Source organism: Sturnira hondurensis, unplaced genomic scaffold (assembly GCF_014824575.4).
Source record: "Sturnira hondurensis isolate 20B ecotype Veracruz unplaced genomic scaffold, ASM1482457v3 Scaffold0007406, whole genome shotgun sequence".
In the NCBI taxonomy this organism is placed as follows: domain Eukaryota; kingdom Metazoa; phylum Chordata; class Mammalia; order Chiroptera; family Phyllostomidae; genus Sturnira; species Sturnira hondurensis.
In genome coordinates, this window is record NW_028080037.1 from 1936268 (window position 1) to 1957238 (window position 20971).

A 20971-nucleotide genomic window follows, 5' to 3' on the forward strand; every position below is an offset into this window, starting at 1 on the left:
CATTCAGTGTCCGTATTATATAGAGAGTAGCTACACAGGCCGTCTTCCCAGAAATGTTTCTTTTTAAGCACCTTTAAAACTCCTGCTCACCCTTTAAGGATCAGGTCGAACGTCACCACCTCCGAGATGCCTTTCTGGATTCATCCCTACAGAACACTGCACCCTCTTGGTTGCTGCTCATTCCTTGGTCTCTTGTCCTAGAACTGTGCAGAGCGCCCCCTGCTGGCTGAGCTCCTCCACCTCAGCCTCTGTCTCTTGGACCAGCGTTCTGAGCATCTTAGGAGAGAGTGTGAGCCCTGCTTTGGAAAAAGGCTGAAAAAGTCCAGCCAATTGTTCCGACCTGCTGACACAGGGGACGGGGAGCCACCAGGTCATGATGAAGGCAGTGTTTTAAGATCAGCCTGGCCACTGGTAGCAGGAGGGATTCCAGGGGAAAGACCACAGCCCGAGGCCAGGAGGCAGCCCCAGGGACATTCCAGGAGTGACCTGTCACCAGGACACAGCACTCAGCCCCTGAGGCCTCCCTGGTCAGCGGGCTCCGAGGCGTAAGTCGAGGCATGATTGCTTTTTTTTTTTTACCAATGACACCACAACACCCAAACATGGGTTTATTTTTCTCCAAACTATCCATCTTGAGAACTAGAAAACCTCTTAGCTGCTACCGTGTAGCTGCTTTGAAACCTTCCAGAGAGGGCATCGCGACTCAGCAAGGTGTGTCTGGTTAAGGGAATCAACAGACAAGCCCCAGACTGGGAGAAAGTGTTTGCAGATCACACAGCCAACCACCGACCAGCGTCTAAAACACACGAGAGCTCCCAGCTCCACAACAAGCAGACATACAGCCCGAGATGAAAGGGACAAAGGTCTGAACAGACGCCTCACCCAAGAGAATACACGGATGGAAAATAACCACACAGAAGATGCTCCCGATAGTATGTCGTTAGGGAGCCCTGGCTGGTGTGGCTCAGTGGATTGAGCGCCAGCCTGCGAACCACAGGGTCGCCAGTTCGATTCCCAGTCGGGGCACATGCCTGGCTTGTGGGCCAGGTCCCCAGTGGAGGGGCCCCATGAGAAGCAACCACACACTGATGTTTCTCTCCCTCTCTTTCTCTAAAGGTAATAAATAAACTCTTTTTTAAAAACATGTCATCATGGTGTTGCGAAGTAAAACAATGAGATGCCACTCCACGCCCATTAGAATAGCTCAAATCCCAACACTGACAGCCAAATCCTGGTGAGGATGCCCAGTGACAGGAAAGCTCGCTCACTGCTGGTGGGAGGGCAAGGTGGCGCAGCTACTGAGTACGACGGTGCGGCAGCTTCGTGCAAAACTCGACATACTCTTCAGCATACAATCCAGCAACCACACCTCTCGGCATTCACCCGAAGGAGCTGAAAACTTCTGTCCATAAAAAAAAAAAAAACGTGCACAGAGTTTACGGCAGCTCTATGCATCATTACCCAAGCTTGGGAGCAGACAGGATGTCCTTCGGCAGGGGATGGGTGAGTAAGCGGCGGTCCATCCAGAGAGCGGGTGATGATTCAGTACGGAAAAAAATGAGCGATCTCGTCGTGAAAACACCTGGAGAAACCTGAGTGCACAGACTCGGCGGAAGGATCCAATCGGAAGAGAAGACTGTCCACACTGTCTACTTTCAGCTCCCTGACACGCACAAAGGCGAAACTGAACAGACAGTGAAAAGAGCGGTGGGTTGTTGCTGTCTCGAGAGCTGGCGTCTCACGCGGAGCTGGCGGACCGAACTGGCAGGAAAATGTCACAAAGGCATCAAAAACTTCATCGCGTCTTTTGACCTATTCGCTGCTTGCATTCTCTCCTACAGATTACCTACAGGAATATTTAACTGATATTGTATGCTTTAAAAAAAGGAAAGAAAGAATGTTTAAACGGGGGAAATTGAAACATCATAACAATAGCCAGCAGGAATGTTTCAAAGAGGGCGGAGATGAAACGGGAATGAACAGACAATCCAGCTACAGTTTCGACAGAATGTTACACTGCTCTTAAGCGTGACATTTAAAGTGACAGGTTCATTGCAAGGCCCCAGGAGTCCTGAAACTGTTGGAAAGAATTACTTCCCCATGCATGTGTGTATTTTAAGAGGAAGAGGCCCGCCACTTTGTATCAGTTTTTTCAAAAGGGGTGGGATTTATTGTTATAGTTCAACAGTGTCATGTATTTATCCCACCTGATTACGGAAAACAGTTTCCACAGCTAAACCAATTCTACGACGGACAAAAACAGCATGATGGTGTATGTACACATACATGTGCCCAAATACACGCATCCACAGGTGACCCATGCCTACCCCTGAATCACGCATGGGTTTGGGGGTGACTTTCACCCTTCATTTCACTCAGCTCTGTTTTGTAAACGTCCCACTGCGGGCCGGCTGTTACTTCTGAAGTGAGAAGCCTTTTCACACTGGCCAGCAGCACACACGCACAGAGGGGTTCCCGCTGGGTAGAAAAAGAGGTGGAGTGCTTTTAAAACATTTCTTTTTTTCTTTCCTTCAGCTGGCCTGAGCCTGTTTTGGAGCGTGGGGAGGGGAATGCTCCATTTCCCGCAGGCGGACTCGGGCACCATGTTCCGGCGGAAATCACAGACCAGTTCAGGCGCACTGTGCTTTTCTGCCTGGGATCCCGGTGCCAGACCACTGTGTCACCAACGGTGCTCAGGAGCACCCCCGGCCGATGCCCCTGCAGAACCGGGCACTGCGTGAGTCTAAATCCATCACTTTCAGATCCTGAAACTGTTCAGAATGAAACACCTGTGTCTCCTGGCAGTGTTTAAACTCATCAGTACTTCATTTGTTCCTGTATCTGGGATTCTCAACTCTGGCTGCCGGCCCAGATCACCTGTGGAGTTTTCTCTGAATCGCTGAGGCCTCGCACCCTGAGGACAGCGCACTTCACTTGGTAAGCCTCCCCGGCCAGCTGTGTGGACACACACCTGCCACTTCGAAGCCTTGACTCGGTCAGCAAGCAGTCCCTGTGTCCCTGGAGCAGCTGCCTAGGGGTGCCGTGACAAGTACCACACACTCGATGGCTTGAAACAAGACAGGCTTCTGCTTTGCAGCTCTGGAAGCCAGAGTCCCACGCTCCCTCCTGGGGCTCAGGGGCAGGTACCTCCGCTGCCTTTGGTGCTCTCGGTGGGCAGCTTCCGCATCCACTGGCTCGAGCAGCATCCCTCCCACCTCCGCTTCCGGCTCTGCCGTGCCGTCTCCTCTGCACGTCTGTCTCGCAAGGTCACCTTATCGGATGGAGGGGCCACTGGATCATCCAGGGTGGGCTCAACTCAAGTCTCTTAATTACAGCCCTGGCCAGGTGGCTGAGTTAGTTAGAGCACTGACTTGTTCACCAAAGACTCCTGGGTTCAGTTCCCGGTCAGGGCCTTGTACCTCGGTTGAGGGTTCAATCCCCAGTCCCAGCACATATGGGAAGTGACCAATCGGCTTCTCTCTCTCCCTCTGCCTCTCTCTCTCTCTCATCAGTAAACATCTCCTCCAGGCATCTCCTGGCACCTGGGGGCCAGTCTAGGGGAGTGGCTTAGCGCGGGCTCTGAAAGCAGGTTGCTTTGGCTCCACCTGGTCCAGCGCCGTGGGGAAGCCACGGGAACTGTGCCTCGGTGTGCACTCCTGTTAAATGGGGATGGTGACAGCTCTCTGCCTGACGGGGTTCTCACCCTTCTGATTTTTAAAGTTCACGTTCCTAAAAGGTTTATCGATGTGTCGAGCATGTAATAAGCATTACGTGGTTTTTCCAAAAGAAAATAAGGGAAAAACAACAGAATCCCAGAAAATCCCCCTCAAAGTCACATAAAAACATTCCAGGTATTTTTTCACCTCTCAACAGGAGCTTTTATCATGGAAGGGAAGAATCCAGACAGACATTGAGTCTGGCAGGAAAACACGACTTTTCGCAGGAACAGAGAGGCAGCCGTTACAATCACCACGCTGTCCTCATTCCTTCTTTTCCCCAATCACAGGAAGTCTTTATGAATTTTTTGTGCCCTGCCACTGTTTACGCCCCTTCGCCCAACCCTCCCCTCTGATTTTGCTTCGACTTTGTCTTGTCTAGACTTTGGGTTTTCTTCTTTTTAGATCCCACGTACCATCCCAGTGAAGACATGGGGCATTTGTCTTTCTCCATCCCACTCATTTCACTGAGCACAAGGCCTCTAGGTCCATCCGCGCCATCACAAGTGGCAAGGTTCCATTCTTTCTGTTGCCAAGTAATATTCCATTGCGTGTACACGTGTCTATGGATAAGTAGGTCCTTTCTTTCATTCTTGTTTTTATCTGAAATGAGAATCCTTAAGTGCAACGATAGACGTAGCCTGGTTCATGGTTCACAAATCCACACAGTGACTTCCTTCCGGTCACACTGTCACTTAGAGCCTGTTTCACAGGAAAGGGTGATCGACGAGGCAGCCGAGCTGGTCACAACGAACTCCTCTGCTCAGTGGGTCCTAGCTTCTGGGCTCCTGTACTAGGCTCCAGACTGCCTAGCATGGTCAACATTTGACTTTGACCTTGACTTCACCTTGAGTCGGGCCACCGTGAAGCAGGCTGTTCTGCGTCTGTAGAGAAGCGTGATTAAGGTCCCAGGAGCCCTTCTGGCGATGGGGAAGCTGGAGCTCCGTCCATAGGCGCCACCCGGCCTCTCCCCACCTCTGCTCCAGTTTTCCCATGCGCGCCAGCTCCGTGTCGAGGACGACGCCGAGGGCATCTGCAGTGGCAGCCTCTTTCTGAGGTCCGGGTCCCACCGGCCAGGGACAAACCCTTCACGGTCCGCCCTCGTCTCGAGCCCTCCAGCCTGGCACGGTTTCCAACGAACCGCCTATCACCACGCTTTCGTTCCCTTTGGCCCCGAGTTATCTGTGCTGAACGCTTTCAAATGTGCTGATTTGTCTAATCTCTTTTCTCCTCTGCACCAGCCTTTATCTGCTGGTTTCCATCTACGCTCCGCACACCCCCCCACAATGAGGGCTCATTAAAACATTTCAAATGAAGACCTTCCCAGCCTCGCCGGCTGAGTGCCTCGGCTCTGCCCACACAACACACGTCCAGTTCTTATCACCGACTTCCAGGCAGTTTGTACATTATATTCTATTAGAAACTCTGTTCCACTCAAGGTTGTCACAATTCAGAGACTGCAGCTTCCCGTGGGAGGTTCGGTTACTGATACATTCCCCTGTTTCCTTTGTTAGCGGGCAAACACGCCCGTGAGCCTGCATTTCACACCTCGTTTGGTACCATGATTCCACCAAAAAGTACAAACAGGAGCAAGTACTTATTGTGGTTGGGGAGCGGGTTTTCTCGGGACAGGTGACGAGCTGGGTGCACTCCCTCCGCCCGGAGAGGTCGGGCTCCGGAGGGGACAGAGAAAGCGCTGGAAGGTGAGCTGTCGGGCGGTGATGTGGCCGCTCACGTAACGACGTTTCTGCTCTTGTAACCTTTCGTCCCTCCTAAGAAGGCAAAACCGATGCTCACAAAACCAGAAGTGATTTCCACAGCCCGTGTTCGTCCTTGAACTTCAAACATCACCAGCAGGTCGGTCCAAAGTTTCCGCACAGCTCCTGCACTGCGCACGGCCTGTGGAACTGCCACCGCACCTGGCCCATGGCGTCCACGGACATGACCCCGAGAGGCCCATGTGGACGCCCCCGGCACAACAGGAGGCTAGGGCGACTGGCCGGCCACCCCTGTGCCCCTGCCCTGCACCCACCCCCCGCAGGACCCTCTCCCACACTCGAAGCCCGCGTTATCAGGTGGGTCCAACAGCCCCTGCTCCCAGGGCTGGCTGCAGAGACCGGTCTGGGGTTTGAGATCCACACTGCACCGAACAGAGATGCAGTGACCCGGGGCGGCCCCAACAGGGAGAGGCAGCTCACTCCCGAGGGAAATGAGGGGCCCTGGGGGTGGGGGGGGCCACCTGCCACCTGGAAGAGGAGCCTGCCAGAGGGGAAGCCAACCCAGAGGAAAGACGAGAGACAGGCCGCTGAGGTGCTGTGTGAGCACCTGGGCCCAGACACCCCTCAACTCTCCCACGTACCCAAGGACCCTGGGTCCCCTCGCTGCTTGGACTTCACGAGTACAGACCTAACGGCATCCCCTGGATGAAGCCAGCCTGATGGGCGCCCCGGCCACCGGGAGGATGTCTCCCGGTGGGGACAGCATCCCACACGTCCCAGCGCAGAACGGAGATCAATCCTCCACCTGTGACAGACCATCTCTGAAGAGTGTGGCAAAATCCAGCCACCGAGCACTGTTCTTACCTTTCTCCCCTGACAGCAGGCCACCCCTCCCCCGACTACAAAGCCCAGAATCAATACCAGATGGTCATTTTCCCTGGCCAACCCTGCTTTGATGGGCAACAGCGCAGAACCCCCTGTTCACTGATGAGACCCCAAAAGACTCCCAGGGGCATAGCGGAAGAGGTCTTCCCCCTGTAGAAAGAGATCCATGAGGAGAAGCCACCCTCCCTTCCAGTCTTTGTCTACAGCTGGGTGAGTCTGTGATGGCTGGACCTGCTGCAGCCGTCTTGCCACCATGAGGGAAGACGCTGGCGGATGACAGCCAGTGAACTGGGCACCACAGAGTGGACAGGCAGAACCCGCCTGGTGACGCGCTGACCCCACAACCCCTCCCTCTAAATTTCCCGCCTGGTGAGAGGATAGCAACCCCTACTGTGGCAGCCACTCGTGGTGGGCGCTCCACTCCTGGCAGTGGAGAGCACGTGTAAATGTCCGAGGCTGCCTGCCTCTGGGACCACCCAGGGTGTGGGAGAGGTGCTCGGCCGGCAGATGCCCGGGGAAACCGCGGGTCAGGCGGGTGCAGGCTGAAACCCCTGTCAGGAGGCACACAGGGCGCTGACCGGAACGCCGAGTCTGCAGCGAGGGGCACCGACCTCGCTGATCACTGCCCACAATGGGAGGCTCTGGGCCGCTCAGCCCGAGTCCCTTCCCTCCCCTGGAGCGAGACCGTAGACAGCAGGCAGACAGACTTCTGGCTGAGGCTGGGGTCCCCGTGTTAGGGACAGCACCCAGCAGGGACCCCGCTGGGAAAGCTGAGCCCTACCCAGTCTCTCCTGCCTTCTCATGCTCCCACCCACCCGGCCTCTCCCTCAGTCATTCGTTCACTCACTCATTCATTCATTCCTACTGTGGCTAAGAGTGTGGTAGACCTCAAAGGGTGTGAATACCAGAAAAGAAAGAAGAGACCACTCGTTGTGACAACTGGCAGAAGAGGCAAAGACACCACAGGGTGAGAGAGCTCTCTGCCCGTTGGGTGCCCTGGCCCACAGCGATCGGCACCGCCCTCCCTCCGCCCCCGGCCAGCTCAGCCCATAAAGCCCGGGCTGGAGTCGGAGCCCACGCTATCAACGCCACGTTCCCCAAGCTAACTTTCTGAAGCCCCCTGCTGACACCCGGGTGTGGTCCTGGCAGGATGGCCCCTCGGCAGCCACCGCGGCGTCAGTGTGCCCATCAACAGGGACGTCTCCCCTCGCCGCCGAAGGTGTTCTATTCTGCCCATTCTGTTCTCCGACTCTCCACTGCAAATAACAATAATAATAACAAGATTCTTAAAGCAGGCTGTCAGACCCCGCACCGTGACAAAGGTGAGCCCAGGTCACGTCTGAGGCCGCCAAGCCAATCAGGCCCTGGCAGGACAGAGCGCAAGAAGAATGAGGGCCCCCCGGGGCGTCCACCCCTCGCAGAGCCACCCAGGGTTGAGGGCTGAGCTCAAGAGCGCACATCGGCCGGAGGGCGGGGCGCCTCCGCTGTACTCACACACACGTTCATCTGCTGTCAGCGTCCACAGCCACCCCTGTACCCGCTGCCAAGGCCCCAACAGGCCCTCAGTGCCTACCTGCTCTGGGGGTCCAGGCGCTGGCCCACACAGGTGAGGGCGGCCGTGGTCTGAACGCCGTCATTGTCGATCTCCTCCTGGATGGCCCAGCGGTCTTCGCTGCTCACCCTCACCGCCGAGATTCTCACGCCTGCCGCCGCCTTGATCCTGTGGGGGTAGGAGAGGGGGGGAGACACAGAGCCACTGTAGTTTGAAACGAGCAGCAAGAACACACCCCCAGGACGGACGTGCCCTCACCTCCGGGAGACGCCCGGGGCGCTAACCGTAAGCGGCTTTACTCTGAGAGTCAAGTGTCCTGTGAGTTTCCCACGTGCCCAGAGCAGGAGGCCAGACCTGCCACATGCGGTAGCTATCCGTGGGCAGCAGGCGGGGAAGCGGGCGTGTTCTGCTTCAGGGACCCCATGACGGGAAGGGAAGATTGTTTGGGTGGGAATGGAGAGGCTGGGCGGGGCCTGCACTTCCCCCGAGGCAGAGAGAGGTCCCTGGGGGGAGGAAAGAGGCTCGGGGGACGTGGGGGTTGCCGGAGCCCAGGAGGCTGCCCGGCCCGGGGACTGAGGAGGAAGATGCCGCCCCCACGGGACCTCCCTCCGGAGACTCCCGATGCCTCCTTCGCCCCGACTCGCTCTCCCCTCCTGCGAAGTTCTGCCGACGACATTTGCTTCTCCTCGAAGCTGTCAGGCCCGCCACCGTGACGTCCCAGGAGCTCACTCACTCCAATCACAAAGACAGGCACCCCCTCTCCCCCGGCTTTCGGCCATCCCACCCTGCTGCCTGCCACACGGGCCCCTTGGCGAGAAGTTTCGGAGCCCACATCTCGACGAGCAGAGTCCTCCCGCCCCGGGGACCGCGCGGCCTCACCGCGCTCCGCACCTGCTGCTTGAGCATCTTGTCACATGCTTTCCTGTCCGCACGACTGCTCACAGAGGGCTTTCATCGGCGGCCCGAGGTCAGGGCTGTCGCCGTGGTCCTCAACATCCAGCTGCACCAACCGCGACCCTCCCGCCCCATCAGCGAGTGGCCAGCTGGAGGTCACAGAGCTGGTCACTGCAGAGCCAGGACCAGGAGCCAACCCGCGCCCTCCCCTCCCCACGCAGAGCCTCCTCGTGAGCCGCGCTCGCGTCGTTCGCTGCCCGGCAAACACTCAGGGGTGACGTCTCCGACCGAGGTCTCCGTGCTCAGCTCCCTGACTGAGCCCTCACTACCCACCCTCTCCCCCCAGTGACGATACGGGCCAGGCCCCTCATCCTCGGGGACTCTGTCAGGCAGCCTCTCCACCCCGATTCCTGAGGCGACGGGCACAGTCGCCCCCGTACCCCCCTTGCTGTGCATTGTCTTTCCCACCAGAGAGCATCGCAGGTGAGCTCGGCCTGGAGCTTCAGAACCAGGTGACCAGCGGGAGTGACAGCCAAGCACTGAACAGCAGGGACAGGGCCTGAGCAGGCCAGGAGGTCACCCAGAGTGCCCGCCGCTGCCATTGTACTCGCTGATCCGAGAGAGACCCGGGATCCCTGGGAGGGTGGAGACGGACTCAGGACAGTGACCTGTAACCAGCAGGGGTCACCATTCTCCAGTATGGCAGCCTCCTGCCCGGTCCCAGGAACCGAGGCGGGGACAGACCAAGGCCTCGCAGGGCGTCCCTCGGATGGGATTGCGGACCCCGGACATCACCAACGCTCGTCCACTGGCTGCTGAGCTGCTAGACGGGCCCCGCTCCCGGTCGGACCAGGTGACGTTCCAGCTGCGCGGATGAGCGGCGAGGAAGAGCCCTGGACGCCGGCTGGCCCCCGGCAGCTGGGGACCAGAGACCAGGCAGCGACCCCCAGAGGCCCCGCCTCGTTCCCCGCTGTCTTCCCAGACCCACGCGGCCACCGCCTCGCTGGGCACGAGAAAATGCACCAGGCCAGTGCACCTGAGTCTTCGCGTCTTCTACTCCTTACTGTCCATCTTGGAACTAAACCTGTCCTCTCCGTGGGGTCTGGTTTGTTCCGCTGCTGGCTCGTTGGGTGCGTGGAAAGGGGTTCATCTTGTACAAAGAGAACTTCCGTCTCCGCCCTCAGCTCTTGGGAGCCAACCTCTGAGGCCCCAGAGCGAGCTGGCCGATGGGAGGGCCCGCTCCCCCAGGCGCCTCAGGCCACGCAGCCCTGACTTGGCCCCTGCAGGGCCTGGACCCCGAGGTCAGCCGAGGGGGCGGTTGGCTGTGCCCACGTGACCAAGCCCAATCAGTCTCTTCCTAAACTCCAGCTCTTTGGCCAAATCCTTCCCAATTTTAGAACACATTTGCTAGAACAATTTAAGCCCAGAAAAATCCATGCCTTGAATATTCATTGTGTGTTTTAGGGAGGTATTTTTAGGCCTGGTGATATTCTCGCTGCGTGTTATTTGGAAGCCCTGCCATCTGAAACTCTGTGGAGACGGCCGACAGTCCCAGCACTGGGAGGCGCTGGAGGGACCCGGGGGGCCGGTCAAGCAAAGAGAGGTGACCGCGAGGTGGCGGTGGCCCACAACCAGCTCGGTCTAAGCGACGACTGGATAGTTCCGCGCCCTGGCTTAGTCCCTCTGGGAGTAAGACCCCCACACAGTAGGGCAAGGGGGATCACCACCCAGAGGGGGAGGGAGCCCCAGGGAAGAAGAGGACCGGGGGGCCTTCGGTGTCTGGAAGCTGTCACCCGGCAACACAGCGGGCGGTCTCGGGGGTCAGAGGGCTCCGGAGTGCAGCTGTGGGGGTGCCTTGGAGCCTGGGGTGCACCTCACCCCGGCTGAAAAAGCTGGGCACGGATTTCCCAGCGTGCAAAGAGGGCCTGATTAGAACAATCCGATGTGTAGCAAGTTAAGTTTGGCACCGGCGGGCCTCTGAGCTAACAGGCACCACCTGCGGGGAAGGACGAGGGGGCCACATACTCAGGCCACCTTTGGTCCCTTGACGTGACAACTACTTCCTGATAGTCACACACACAGACCTTACACTTATCATCCCATGGGGTCTTCATTATGCTAATATTTGTTGCCTTAAGTCTTGGGGTTTGGGGAACAGAGATCAGGGTCCGTTGGCAGACAGCCGGTGTGAATAAGAAATACTCGTTGGTGAACGGACCATTTGGAAGTGACTCCCCGCGCACACTTGGCCTTGGACAACGGCCGGGCCGACCCCACACTCACCACCAGCGTCTCTGCCGTTGGGGTTGGCAGGCTGGAAGCATGGCGCGAATGCGGTGCAAGTCTGTTACCAGGGGCAGTGCCAACCTTGTCACCCGGGAGAGCTGACAAATGCCAGTTAGGCTGCTGAGGAAGGGGACTCGGCTGGGCTCCACCGCCACCCCAGCCCTCGGGAGGGGTTTTTTGACAATGAACGGGGACTTGCCGACAGGGGTGTGGAGAGCAAAGTCTAAGGGGGCCCTTGGGAAGCTGGGGAGGCCCTGAAGCGTTTCTGCTAAATTGGTCCTTTGGGGGCCCCCACTGGCAACACCGAGTGAGAGATGGAAACTGTGTCACTGCACTGGACGGGGGAGAGCGAGTTACCAACAGGTGCATTGGGAGCGGCCTCGGACCGGGACTGAAACTGTCAGGGGTTACAGGGCAGGGGAGCGTCGGAGAGGGGCCGGCGCACTGGACCTGCATGCGAGAGGCCACGGGGGGTCCCCTGCCACCCAGGTGGCTGAAGAGCCGGGCACTGGGGACACACGGTTTGGTCTCTGAGTCCGGAGAGAGCAGGAGCCACGAGAACAGGCAGCCCGTGCCGGAGTTTCTCTACAAAGGAAGAACTTTCCGGAAGCAACATGTGCCGTGTCCTGTGGGACTACCAGCCCCTCTTGTCCCCTCTTTACCTAAGGAAGTCAGTGACTGTATGGGTCGCTTTGACAAATCGGAAGTTCAATGTTTTCACCAAGAAATCATTCTAGTTACGGCCATGTTTCCGGCCCAGCTGGGGCTTGCTGCTGTTTGCACGTGGTTCTGATGCCCTGGGGACTGCCAGTCACGGCAGAGTTACTTGCAAAGTTAGGGGGCCCTTGAGGCCCCAGGAAGCCACAGAGAAGAATAAGCTTTGAGGTTGTTTCTACTCCAACTCTAGAAATTTCCTCTCCACTTGGGCCAGCGCAGCTCTGAGCGCGGACCTGCCAGCGGGTGCCCCTCTGCGGGGAGCCCCCATTCAGCCCAGGATGCTGGTCTGGTCCCCAGCCTGCTGTCCCCGGGCCTCCGTGAGACGGTCACTGTGTTGTCCCCTCACCAAAGGATGGATTCCCCACGCAACCTCTTCCCCTGACTCCGGACACACTCGAGGACAGTCCACGACGACTCGCCTCCTGGTGATCACACAGCCCCTACCCTCACTTCCCCGAGTGTGGGTAGGACCTGTGACATGCACGGCACCCACGGGATGTGGTAACGGTGACCGGATGTCCCTCCGCGGTTGCAGCGCCTCTGGCAGGACTCCACCCGGAGAGCAGACCCCCTCCAGACACCGCCCCTCCCTGGCTCCTCTGAAGGCGTGAGTAGCGAGGCCGTATGGGGCAGGGGGGCGCTGCCAGTGGCCTCCGGGAGCTCAGGGCCCCTCCAGCCAGCAGCCAGCGACAGCCCAGGGCTCTCAGTCCTGCGACAGCAAGCGAAGGGCCGCCAGGTACACAGGAGAGTCTGGAAGCACGTTCGTCCCCGGTCAGGTGTCGGGTGGGAACAGAGGGGAACCAGTGGATCCTCGAGCAGAGGACCCAGCCACGCCGTGCCAGGGCTCCTGACCCAGAGAACTGCGAGAAATAAAGGGGTGTCATTGCCAGGCTCCAGGTGAGTGCTACTGTTATGGGAAATCATATCCACCCCCCCCACACACACACACACACACACTGGTCACTCCCAAAGTGCAAGGCGCAGACCGCGGCTGCGTAGAGTCTGAGGTAAGTTTAAAGGCAAAAGTGACCGGAGACCCAACTGGCCGGGACAGAGAAGGCGACTGCCTGTGTGTGCAGGGCTCCCCAAAGCCGGTCTCCGGACGCTAATACATCACCGTGGGAACATGGCGTGGAGTGGGGGCCAGTCACACTTTCTCACCAGGCGTGTCCCAGAGGGCACTGCATGCCCCTGACAGATGGCCACTGTCAGTCACTTGCTCGTCCACCCCAGGACGCCCGGGTTGCTGCGTCCACACTCCCGAGTCCCCATTTAATTCCTCTGTGCCAGCCAAGTTTCTTTCAGGATCAAAAGCAAAGAGGTGTTCCTCTCATCCCTGACTAGCTATAATTAACTCCAAGAATATTTGTCCTTTAGCCAAGAAACGGTCTCTTTATAGTCAGTCACCCAAGGAGCTATGAAAGGACAGACTGGCCTCGGATTCGGGAGCTAATAATACGACGAGGCGTGGGCTTGCCTTTTCCCGGGACAGCTCGGCCCCGCCTCTCGTCTTTGAGTGACTGCTGTATATTTAAATATGTAAATGAGCCCACCCACTGTGGCCGCAGGTTAGATTCCGAGGCTGAACGTCTTCCAGAAAGCCCCAGTGAGCTGGCTCGGCTACGCGCTCGGACACCCACTGAGGCGGCTTTCCTCCTCCTCCTCGCGTACCTCAGCCCGAACCCTACAATACACAAGTGTTCTCCAGCCGCCATCCGCTATGTGACACAATTTCCATAATGGCAAAATTTACATACAGATGGCGAATCAATAAAGGCGCCCTGCCACTCGGGCCGCGGCTCTGACGGTCCGCAAATCCTATTAGGGGCTTTATTAACCTGCTCTGGGATGGAAACGTCCTATCCGATCCTATGGGTTTTGGCTGCGCACGGCAGCCCCGCCGCAAAATGAAATTCAGCTCTCGACATTTTTCCGCCACGTGAACCTACGGAAATTGAGCCTCCTCTGTATGCAGCGTCGGAAACATCCATCCCTCTGGCATCTCGTTCACACCACAGTGGCCTCTCTCTTCTCTCCAGTTTTTCTGACGGCACGTCATTGCCATTAGCTGGCAAGCGCCGACAAGTGCAAGTTCACGGACATGGGCGATGGCTGGGCAGGAGGCCTGGCTCCTGGGCCCGGGAGGAAGGAAGGGGAACCTGGGTGGTGAGGGGTGCAGGGGTGTCTGAGATAGACGGGGGGTGTTAGGGAGACTTGGCTGAAGCCCCAGAGACACCCGAAGGAGACCTTCCATGCACCTGCGGGAGTCAAGTTCAACCCTGGCAAGAACCATCTGCACCTCCAGGGACTGACCGATGACTGGTTAAAACCTGCCACCTCCTAATCTCAAGGAGACTGGTGTTTGCGAGCGAGGGAGCCAGTTGGCACCACTGTGCAAACTCTCATGAGAACCCGGCAGAAGGCCTTGAACCTCCCGAGTTTGCCAAGGAGACGGGAAGCAGGAGCCTCCAGGAGCAAGGTCGCAGCGACACCGCTCCTGTCACACCAGCACCGTTCTCTGCCCCCGAGTCCCGAGCAAGAGCCGCGTGGACCGTCCATGCGCAGAGCGGTGGCCCCAGGGAACCGCACCGTTCCAAACACCAGAACCTGCGGGCTCGGGGGTCTCGAACTGAAACAGGAGGGAGAACGGGAGTCCTGAAAGGAGAGGACAGGGCTGGGGACAGTAAGAAACGACAGAACTGCCAGCCACGCTCTGAAAGCGTTTCTGCGGAGACCTCTCGGCTGGTTGGCGGCCGCCGTGGCCCTGTGGGCGCACGTGGTGTCCTCCTCCGGATGTGTCAGGGACCGCGTCGGGGACCGCATCTGCTCCTCTTGTAAAGCCACCAGTCACAGTGGACGCGAGTCCACGCTGCTGTGTGCCTCTTTAAAAGACCCCATAAAGGCCACACTCTGAAGTGTTGGGGGCAGGGGGAGTGTCCACACAGGGTCTGCAGGACACGGGCGTCAGCGACCTCGCTGAAGTCCAAAGGTGCGTCAGGCGAGGCGAGCAAAGGGCAGTGTCAGGGACACAAGGCGGGAGCCAGGCTAGGTGTCCCTGTGTCATGCCCTTGCCCCTGGGTCACAGTCAGGGTCATGGCAGATGTGCGGCAACAGCAAAGGGACCTTCTCCCTTCCAGCTGCCTTGCTGCCACCTCCGACCCAGTCAGAATCCCAGTCAGAACACTGTGGATACAGTGTGTCCCCACAGCTTCGAGCCCAGCCCGTGCTGAGCGGGCGTCCTCAGGCCAACCCAGTCCCTCTGGGAAAGTGGTCGATGCAGGGGTCCCCCACAGTGGACAAGCAGAGAGCCCCTCCGGCTACCCCCAGTGGGCAGCCGTTCCGGGAAAGGAGCCGATGGCCGGCTGACGGGGAAAGGGCCGGCAGACTCATTAAGTAGCAGGAGCAACATTGTTGCAGCAACCGAAGAAAAATCACTGTTTGGGCAGAGTGGTAGGTGGCAAGTTTTCTACTCTGGCTTTCAGATTTAATTCCACGCCAGAGAGACTCCATGAGCTCCAATAGTCTGCCAGTCCTCGCTGAGAACGCAGACACCGCCAAACCTGCAGTCCCCGTGGGCAGGGGCTCCAGACCAAAGACACTGGCACGCATTCCGGGCCTTGTAACAAGCTGGCGGGACCAGAAGTTTGAACCTAGCACCCTCACAACGGAGGGGGGAGACGTTGAATTTCTTGCAAAAAGGTCTGTGGATTTAGACCCCCCGAAAGAAGGAGACGCAACTAAAAACTCTATCTAACCTTAAAATGATAGGTCACGACACTCCAAGACACAAGGTGTTATTGTCTTCCCTTCTGGACATGCGCCCACACGACAGAGAGTGACGGTCCGTCTGACCACAACGGAGACGGAGAACCTGTTACCACCGCACACGGGGCCGGCGGAGCTGCACGGCACGCGGCACTCCTGCCAGAGATCCAGTGAAACTGACACGCAACAAACAATGCCCCGCCCATCAGCAGGTCTGCGGCTCACAGCTCTGACCAGCGCTGGCCTTTGAGTCTCACTCAGACTGTCTCCCTGCCCAAGTCACCGCAGACACCTGGAAGAGCAAAGTGAGCCATCGCTGCATGGATGGAGCCCAGGGGGCAGACCCACTGTGTACACGACCACTCACTGAAAGTTTCTGCCACTCCCGTGTGGGCACTGAGAATGAGTGTTAAAAAACCATGAGGGGCACGCAGGGGCCCTTTTGGGCCTGGGAAATCCCGCGCACACTGCCACTGGGACTTTGAACTTGCTTTGGCATTTGAACATGCACAGGCCCCCTCAGCTCTAGAGGAAAGAGCCCTCCTGGTACCTCGCGCCCCAGTTTCCTCTCCGTCCGCCCGTGGGAGCGGCAAGAGGCACTGTCCTCCCCGTGTCCGTCGAATCGAGGGTGGCAGACAAGGTGTGTCCTCCGTTTCTTCCTCATCGAGGACCCTGGTCTGGAGCGAGGAGACTTGGCACGGTGCCCAGTGGGACACCTGTGACTCCCTGCTCGCTCCCTCTGGGTGGACTTGATCACGACAAAGCTCCAAACACTGGACGTGCATCGGAAGACGTTGGGGGACGCTCTGGGAGGGCTCCTTAAAGGGGGGCAGACACAGGTGCACGTGACTTTCTGCCTCTCTCTTTCCTTCCAAGTGAAACGTAGACGTGATGACCACCACTCAGCAGCCCCCTTGTGTCGATGAGGGAAGAGCCCATGGAATCACATAACCCTGATGCTGTGACAGCCTCGATCCACCAGCCCAGTTCCCACCTATGGACAGTCTTACATTTCCCTGACTCTGCCCCTGTCTTGGTGAGGCCAGTGTTCTTGGTGCTTTGGCTACAGGCAGCTGAACTGAATTCCCTAACGAGTATACCTTACAGATCACTCACCCCCAAACCCCTTCATCGTGGCTTTTACCCCCAGAAACCCGCGAAGCATCTTGTAAGAGTTGCACGTGGCCCCCCCACATAACCCTGGACGGGCTGATTTGCACCCCCTGCCTGGCCTCCCAGCGGCACTGCACTCTCTGCCTCCGCCTCTCCCGCCTCTTCTCTCCGTCGGCGTCACGATGTTCTCCTGGGTCCTCCCCCGGCTCACGGCCCTGCCCCCGCTCACCTCTGCCGTTTACCGGCAGTTAAATGCCACGCGGGTGCTCTGAGACTTCCCACAGGCCCTCTTTTCTTTGCGTGACTTTTACCGAGAAACACCATCCTTCCCAAGGCTTCGGTTGTTACATCAAGCTGCCAAAGACCCTCGCCTGGACCTCTGGGTTTCCAACCCACGCCGTCTCCAGCGGCCCGGCCCCCTCCCCATCCAATGCCCACAGGCGCCACAAAGCCAGCACGTCCAAGACGGGGGTGAGGTCTGTAGCCTGTGCAACAGGGGCCAGCCGGGGACACAGAAGCCGATCTTTATGCCCCAACAGAGGGAACGTGACACGGAGAACTGGTTACACAGGACAAGGTCCCCAGTCTCCAGGCTGCGCACCGGCACCGGTCCCGTCCTGTCAGGCCCCGGGCCGCACGGCAGGAGGTGAACTCGAACGCACTGCGCTTGGATGGTCCCGAAACCATCACCCCGCCCCAGTCTGTGGCAAAACTGTCTTCCATAAAACTGGTCCCTGGTGCCGAAATGTTGGGGACCGCTGACGCAGGGCACGGAAGTGAGGCCTCCGCAGGGGACGGCGATGCTACCAGACCTTAGCAACAGCAAGAAGCGACCCCCACCCCTAGGGACGAGGGCCGGGAGGAGGGGTGGCAGCAAACGTCCAGCACTGAGCTGCCCATGGGGGCTGAGAGCCTGGCAAAGCCACCTCGAGGGGACGTGCTTCCCACAGGAGGAAGTGTGGCCTCCGCCAGTGACATGTCTGGAAGCAGAACAGGAGGAAGGGGCTTCCCTTGGTTTCTCTAATCCTTCCCCACCTGCAGTGGCTCACTACCGCCTCCCACTGGGCAAACCCATGCAATAAGTGCAAACCGTAACTGTGCGCATGTACAGAAGGTCCTCTGTGGGCTAAGACGGCACAGACGCCCACCCCCGAACTGGCTGCCTGGCCGTGTCTGGCTGGCTGTCTCGTGTGGTCTCTAGTCCACATCTGTACATGTCCTTCGACCCTGGACTCATGCACCACCAGCACCCACTTGGTGGCTGACTGTGCACGGACGGACAACCTCGGTCCTCCCCCGGCCCAGCCCTCGGAGCCGCTCACCTGAGCGTGAAGTGTTCTGCCACAGAGCCACTGGTCAGGGACACCAAGAAGGTGGCCACGTCCCCTTCACGGACCAGGTTTAGGGGCACGGAGACGACGACATTCTCATCCAGGCTCAGCAGGGACCACCGGAGGTCGTCCTGGGTCGGGTAGACCACCACGCTGCCGATGCGCTCCCGGGCCGGCGACGCCGGCGGCAGCCCCTCCGGGCCCGCGTGGATGTTGTTGGCCCACTTGCTGTCCTCCTCCAGGGAACACCGGCCGGCGGGGTCCGCCGGGAAGAGGCTGAAAAACAGCTCCATGGCCGTGCCCCCCAGCAGCGCGGGGGTCACCTCCTCCGGCTCCAGGTCCAGCCCCGAGCTGAACCACTCAGGCAGCAGCTCCAGCTCGGCCACACACAGCCCCGGGGCCCCTCGCAGGCGGCAGCTGGCCGCCACCTCCCGGGCCTCCGGGAAGGCGAACATCTTGACGCAGGGCAGGTTCCCCACAGGGTCACTGTCGTCCCAGGCCATGCCCGCGACGTAGAACAGCGTCTGCACCTTGGGCCTGTTGGAGTAGATGGCGCTGTCCAGCAGGTGGGACTTCAGCTTCCAGTTGAACGGGAATGCTTCCACGCCCGCGAAGGCCGCGGAGGTCAGCAGCAGCTCCTCGGGGATGGCCTTCTCGGCCGAGAACGGGCCGTAGCTGGTGTTGACCACCGGGGCCGCCCTGGCCCGGTATACGAAAAAGGGTTCCACGCGGGCCTGCAGGCTGGCGTTCCTGGTGACGTCCTGGTCGGCTTCTTTGAGGAAAAAGGACGCATCCGCGTCTTCGACGTCGAGCCTCGCAGGGAGGTAGGCAGGCAGCGAGGAGAACCTCTGCAGGCTGTCGGCCACTCCGCGGCTCTCCACCACTGCGGGACAAGGGACAGCAAAGGAAGAATGAAAGCCATGCCCTGAGAGGCGTGGGGTACAAGTGAGGCCACATCCCCCACCGCCCCCCACCCAGTCTCAGCACAGTGCACATCCCCCCAGGACGGAAAGGGCAGCGGGCAGGAGCCCCGCTCACCACTGACCCAAAGGGCCTGTGGCTGGACCACTGTCACCCTAGAGGGGACACACCACCGCCTCCCGTGCTCGCAAGGCCCGGAGCCCAAGGATCAGGCCCGCTGAGGGGCACTGCTGTGAGGGCTCGGAGCACCTGGCACGCCACCCAGCCCCCAGACAGCCGCACTGCCCCACAGTACAGGACGCACCCGACGCCATCACTGACATGTGCCTCTTCCTGTCCCTCCTGTGTCCCATCTACTCAGACACAGGGGCCTCTCCACAATCCTTCCTGCAACGGGGGAAGCCACGGCTCACATCCCCCCTTCCAGACATTTCTGCTTCCGAAAGACAGACAAGGGAGAGCACACAGGGCCGCATCGTTGGCGGCAGCGGCTCTGAACCGCAGACAAGCGCACGAGCAGATCGCCGAGGGAGGAAGGAAGGAAGGAAGGACTAGGGACAGACGGAAGCACGGAGGGGCATGTAAAGACGGCAGTGATTCCGGAGTGTGTCCGCACGGAGGCGACCATTGGCCGGAAACAGACGGCCCTTCCGCAGCTGGGGTGACGAGACACAGATGACCACACACCGACAACCTCCAAGAAAGAGACAAGGAGCAGGGAGGCCAAACCCAGCACTGCCGGAAGTCACCCACGAACAGGAGGTGACAACCCTGTTCACTGGCATGGTTGTGCCGGTCACTTCACTGTGCGTCTATACCCACACACCCACTGTACCCCTTATGGGTAGGTGTACACCTCCTGGGTGGCAATGATACCTCGATAAAGCAGAAGAAAAAAAAGGATGTAGGGGCATCTTTTGCCCCACAAGGAGAAGATGACACCACTCAGCCATCACAAAATGGAGTGTTGAGACCCCAAAAAAGGCCCAGGAGGCTGAGTGTGGGGTTCTGTGCCAAGGAAATAATCAAGAGACCGGGAAGGAGATTAACAGCCAAGGATGTGCGTCACAGCCAAAGCGTGATTTATGACGCCCCACACTGGCGGCAAGCCCCGGTCCCATCGAGAGGGAGACGATGACAGAAGGGACGAATGCTGTCCTGTGTGACGGAGACCACGCGGCTGCCCACACCCCCACTTGGACAATCAGGCCATGGGGGGCACCCTTGCCACTCGCCAAGTGAAAGACAGACTCGGACCTTGGACGATCCCCAATCTGTGTAGGACACACACGTGCCACCTGCAAACGAGCACACAGACGACAGACTCGCTCTCCTGACAGGGACCTGGCTCCTTCCAAATGGACCCTGCAGACGGTACAGGATTAACTTCCCAGCAGCAGAGGGGGAAATGACTTTGAGGGATTAGCCTCAGCCCAGAAAAGGGTTAGCTGTCACGCTGCCACCGAGGATCCGTTTGACAAAGCCGAGCCACGCAGAGGCCCTGTTCCGGAGTGAACTTAAATTAGTTTTCCTGTCGGGTCTGTTCCCCTTCTCCACACCAGGCAGTCCAGACCCAGGTGAGCCGGCAGCGGGGGAAACGGCTCCTGGGCGCAGGCCCACAGCCGGCCAGGCCGGGGAGTGACAAGTTCAAGTTCACCTACTCATAAAGTCCACAGGAAGCCCAAGGCCAGGTTTAAGTTCTGACTTATTTACAGGTGCGGAAGAGGAAATTAAAATAACTGCAGAGTGTAATGTGCTGTTTTCATTACGGATTTTTTCTCATCATTGGCGTTGATCCTTTGTACCGCTCGGAAATTGATTTAGGAGAAATTCAGAGCTGCGACTGCTTTCTCCTTTCCCGTGGCCCCGGCCTCACAGTGAGGCTCGCGGCCGGTCCCTGCATAACTCAAGTGAAGAGCAGTGCAGATTCTGCCTGAGAGCGTATATGGGAAGCCGTCAATCTCAGTGGCCGGGGCCTCATTCTGCCTTCAAACCACATTGCGGCAAAATACGACATCCGAGCCGAGACGCATTGTATGAAGCCGTGAGGCTGCATCTCCAGAACTGTGTCCG

At 58.7% G+C, this 20971-nt stretch overlaps 1 protein-coding gene across 1 annotated transcript in view; it reads right to left on the reverse strand.

The window, feature by feature from the left end:
- Positions 1–19212, reverse strand: part of TMEM132B (transmembrane protein 132B) — a 72435-nt gene extending 53223 nt beyond the window's left edge. Inside the window, exons 1-3 of the mRNA XM_037052597.1 lie at positions 19203–19212; positions 17969–18860; positions 7893–8039 (exon numbers count right to left, since the gene is read on the reverse strand). Of these exons, the coding sequence (XP_036908492.1) occupies positions 7893–8039; positions 17969–18860; positions 19203–19212 (1049 nt within the window). The remainder of the gene's footprint in view (positions 1–7892; positions 8040–17968; positions 18861–19202) is intronic.
- Positions 19213–20971: the final 1759 nt, after the last annotated feature.